At 35.5% G+C, this 3,792-nt stretch overlaps 1 protein-coding gene across 2 annotated transcripts; it reads right to left on the reverse strand.

The window, feature by feature from the left end:
* Positions 1–243: 243 nt before the first annotated feature.
* On the reverse strand, positions 244–3,308 carry LOC101514097 (monooxygenase 3). 2 transcript variants are annotated; one of them, XM_004511670.4, is made up of 6 exons: positions 3,035–3,308; positions 2,667–2,813; positions 2,506–2,571; positions 2,005–2,167; positions 998–1,226; positions 244–900 (listed from the first exon to the last, which is right to left on the reverse strand). In XM_004511670.4, exons 1-6 carry the CDS (start codon positions 3,214–3,216, stop codon positions 395–397), a joined length of 1,293 nt encoding a protein of 430 aa, XP_004511727.1. In that variant the 5' UTR covers positions 3,217–3,308; the 3' UTR covers positions 244–394. The 2 variants fall into 2 exon arrangements, with proteins under 2 accessions (XP_004511727.1, XP_012574426.1); XM_012718972.3 differs by lacking the exon at positions 3,035–3,308 and having other exon boundaries at positions 2,506–2,579; positions 2,667–2,808.
* Positions 3,309–3,792: the final 484 nt, after the last annotated feature.

Consider the following 3,792-nt stretch of genomic DNA (forward strand, 5'->3'; position numbering starts at 1 on the left):
GTTTCTTGATCCTCCTTTTTTATTATTGTATCATAACTTTATTGATTTTTATATCTCAGAAAGAAAAAAACTCATGTTTTTTGTGTATTTGAATCTATTATTACTGCTTGTCATGGAATGGAACTATTAAATATCCAATCATAGGGAAAAAGTACAGTCATATTCGGTTAGGTTAAATAAAGAGGAAAAATGATATACAAGTACCTTCTGTACTTGTCTATCTCTGCAAAATTCAATACTAGGTTTATGGATCAAGGTCTGTGTTTGTATATGAGATATGAAGTGTATATATATTCAAGTGTACAATAGGGAAATGGATTCAGAAGAAATTAAAATCCTTAACCATTGACATCACACCTTTGTGTTTCACTGTACCAGCATTGCTTTTCATTATTTATAGACTTTCACTAGTAAAATTTGTGTGCTCTAGCAATGGACCAAGTTTTACTAGCTTAGGTATGACAATATTGTTTCTAATAGAACACACCAATGAGTTATCCCACTGCAAAACAGAACCTACAAGGTTTGCGCGAATGGTTAGTGGAAATACTCGCGGCCATCTTTCGCTGCCATACGATTCAAAAGCTTCTTCGACAGAAGTGTCGTTAGAGTTTATGGCTGCTGCAAGCTTTTTAGCAAGAACCACTGAATCCTCAAGTGCACAACAAGCTCCTTGACCAAGATTTGGAGTCATTGGGTGCCAAGCATCTCCAACTAGCACAACTCTACCTGCAGAAACAGAAGGGCTTATCGCAGGCCATAGCCACCGATCCACCAATGGAGTCTTTATTACAGTGTCGTCTGGTGTAGAATCCATTATGTCTAACAGTTCTGGAGGCCAGTTTTCAACTAGCTCCTTAGCTTGCTTCTTTAGCATAGTTGAATCAGTTGTCTTAGGACCTGTCATTGTTGTGGGTCGCAATTTAAAACTATGATAAGAACAATAAACCTAGTCATTTAACGATATATGGAAGAAGTTACTAGTAAGAATAAGCACCTGGTGATGAACTGTTGAAGCAGATAAACCAATAGACCTTGGTAGGAGAAACAGGAACATATCCTGCACGCAACCCTTTTCCATAGATGTAATTCACTCTTGGTTCAAAAGGTTGTCCATTTGAATAGGAGGCAAGGCCACGGAAAGCACAATGACCAACGTACTTGGGCTCAGCAAATCCCATCCACTTAGCTATTGGTGATCGAATTCCATCACACCCTATTACAATCTGTTTAGATATAGAATTGATTTGTTAACACTTTTCAGGTTCAGAGCTTCATAATTGGTCATTATGTTTGTAAGATCATTTTGTGCACTTTGTTTTCAGAGTCATAACCAATCACGTGATAAGCCTAATTTGCTTGATTTTTTCATCAAATTGAGCTTGTCATCAATGATGCTTTGGACAACATAACATGCGTACCTGGTACTCTGATTTCAGATGCTAGATACTTGCTCGGAGCAAACTAACTATGCATTTGAGTCTTTGTGAAACTCACATACTAAATGAAAAGAAGAGGGGTATTGCGGGTTCGAACTTGTGTCGCAACAAATTAAATATCTCAAGTCTTTTACCATTTGAGTTGTACTTACACTAAAAGAAAGTTTGGAGAATAGTTTGCCAACCGTAGTTTTTCTGTTTTCACTACAATGCTAATCGTGATTTGAGTCTAACTATCATGTTTTAATTTAAGCCAATTAATGTAATTTTTTCAAAAATGTTTTTGAACAATATTCAGTTTGCACATTCCTAATTGGGCTTTGGAAGATACAAATCTTAATTCTAACATACACTAAATTTGAAGTGAAATAATTCATATTTAAGTGTTCAACTTCAACCAATTGAATACAATAGCTACATATAAATTGTTTCTATCAGAATCATGTTTAAACACATGTGAAACACAAACCAACTGTTTTTTCAATCAAGTTTGTAAATAATAAAATCATGACATGAATGAGTGAATTTCAACATCAAACACACTATATACATCACAATGACTGACCTGTGCAAGTAGTTTAGACCCATCCTTGAATTCCAGTAAGGTATCCCCATTTGGACTTGCTTCAATCCTGGCCAACCGTGAAGAATATTGAATGGAATCTGGAGGGAGCTGAGCAGCCAAGGTTTCCAAAAGTACCCTCCTCTCCACTGCACGCACTTCTTGGCTGCACAATAAATATTCAACCAACAAGGCAACAATGACAAAACCAATCAGTATTGTCAATCACAGATCGCAAAAAATAGCATTTTGTTCAAATTTCATTTTACTACAGGACTATAATCACAATTTAACAATATTTTGTAGTTTGTACTCAATTGTATAATAAGAAACAATACCATTTTGCTAAAATTGGCTACACTATAGCGGCATTATAGTCATAGCAGCTATTTGATAACACTGAAACCAATGTTGAGAATATCTAAGATAAGAGACTATTATATCCACACACCATTAGGACCATGGGTCCATGACCATATATCACGAACCATATATATTATATACCTTTGATCCTCTTGCTTGAAATTGAAGGCACGTAGTTCTCTCCCATCCTCAGACTTCACCACCATCCTGTAAAACTGATATTATGAACCAGCTCAAGCTCAGCTGATATATGCATTGGACAACAAGGTAAGTGTCATAAAAAAAATGACAAATTAAGTTACCCTTGAATTTCTAAATATTGAGGTCTGAGATAATTTGCTACTCCAATTGAATCAAGTACACTCCACCCGTTCTTGAAAAGGGTAAGTGAAGTTCCACCAGTTCGAAGGGACTCCGATTGCTCCAATACAAGGGATCGAACACCAAGCCTGTCAATTCAATTCAACACGTGTTTGGATAAATAAAAGCATATCATAAGAGTGATGAGCTCTATAACTCCGACACATGTAATCGAATGTGTGTCGCAATATCCACACAGACACCATGATTACATTCAATTAATTTATTTTTTAAAATTATCATCGGTGTCGACGTGTTGATATCAGTGCTTCATAGGTGATGAGAGATTCAAAGGAGAGTTGAAATGAACCTGTGAAGGGATAGAGCAGTTGCAAGACCTGCAATCCCACCACCAACAATGACAACATGTTCCTTTCGGACATCAGATTGAGCCTTGATTAATTTAAAACTTCTGCCAATTCTGGTATGACAAGGTGATGGTGACGAGGTGGGAGATTTAAGAAACATAAAAGACGAGGTTGTTGTAGCCATGGATGTTCAATTAAGTTTGTATTTCATTGTAGCTCTAAGCAATACTACACACATATTACAGGTCGTGTTCAGATTATTTTTGTGTGTGTTCAGGCTTGGGCCATATAGCCATATAAACTAGTGGTTGTGGCTACGCTTTATTGTGAATCTGAAATGGGCTAAGACATCTACGCCTCGGCGAACAGGCCCAACTCCCAAGGCCTAGCAGTTGATATACGAGCCAAATGGACTGGCCCACTAGCCCGAGCCCATTTTGATATTTTTCATGTGGTAACCAATGGTTGCAATTAAAACTTTGTAAAACAAAAAATGATTATTCATCTTTAATATTTATTCAAAATGTACAAAAAATATTAAATTGAAATTTCAAATAACATCGTCAATCTCATTTTTATTATCGAATTTAAATTTTATTTATTCAAAATGTATAAAAAATATTATTAAATTAAAATTTCAAATAACGTTGTTAATCTCATTTTTATTATCAAATTAAAATTATACACTACTGAATTTTGAAATATAGGAAAACACCAAGATTTTTTTGGGAGTCTACCAAGTCCATGAAAAATATTAAAG

This window comes from Cicer arietinum, chromosome 8 (genome assembly GCF_000331145.2).
Source record: "Cicer arietinum cultivar CDC Frontier isolate Library 1 chromosome 8, Cicar.CDCFrontier_v2.0, whole genome shotgun sequence".
NCBI classification, from domain to species: domain Eukaryota; kingdom Viridiplantae; phylum Streptophyta; class Magnoliopsida; order Fabales; family Fabaceae; genus Cicer; species Cicer arietinum.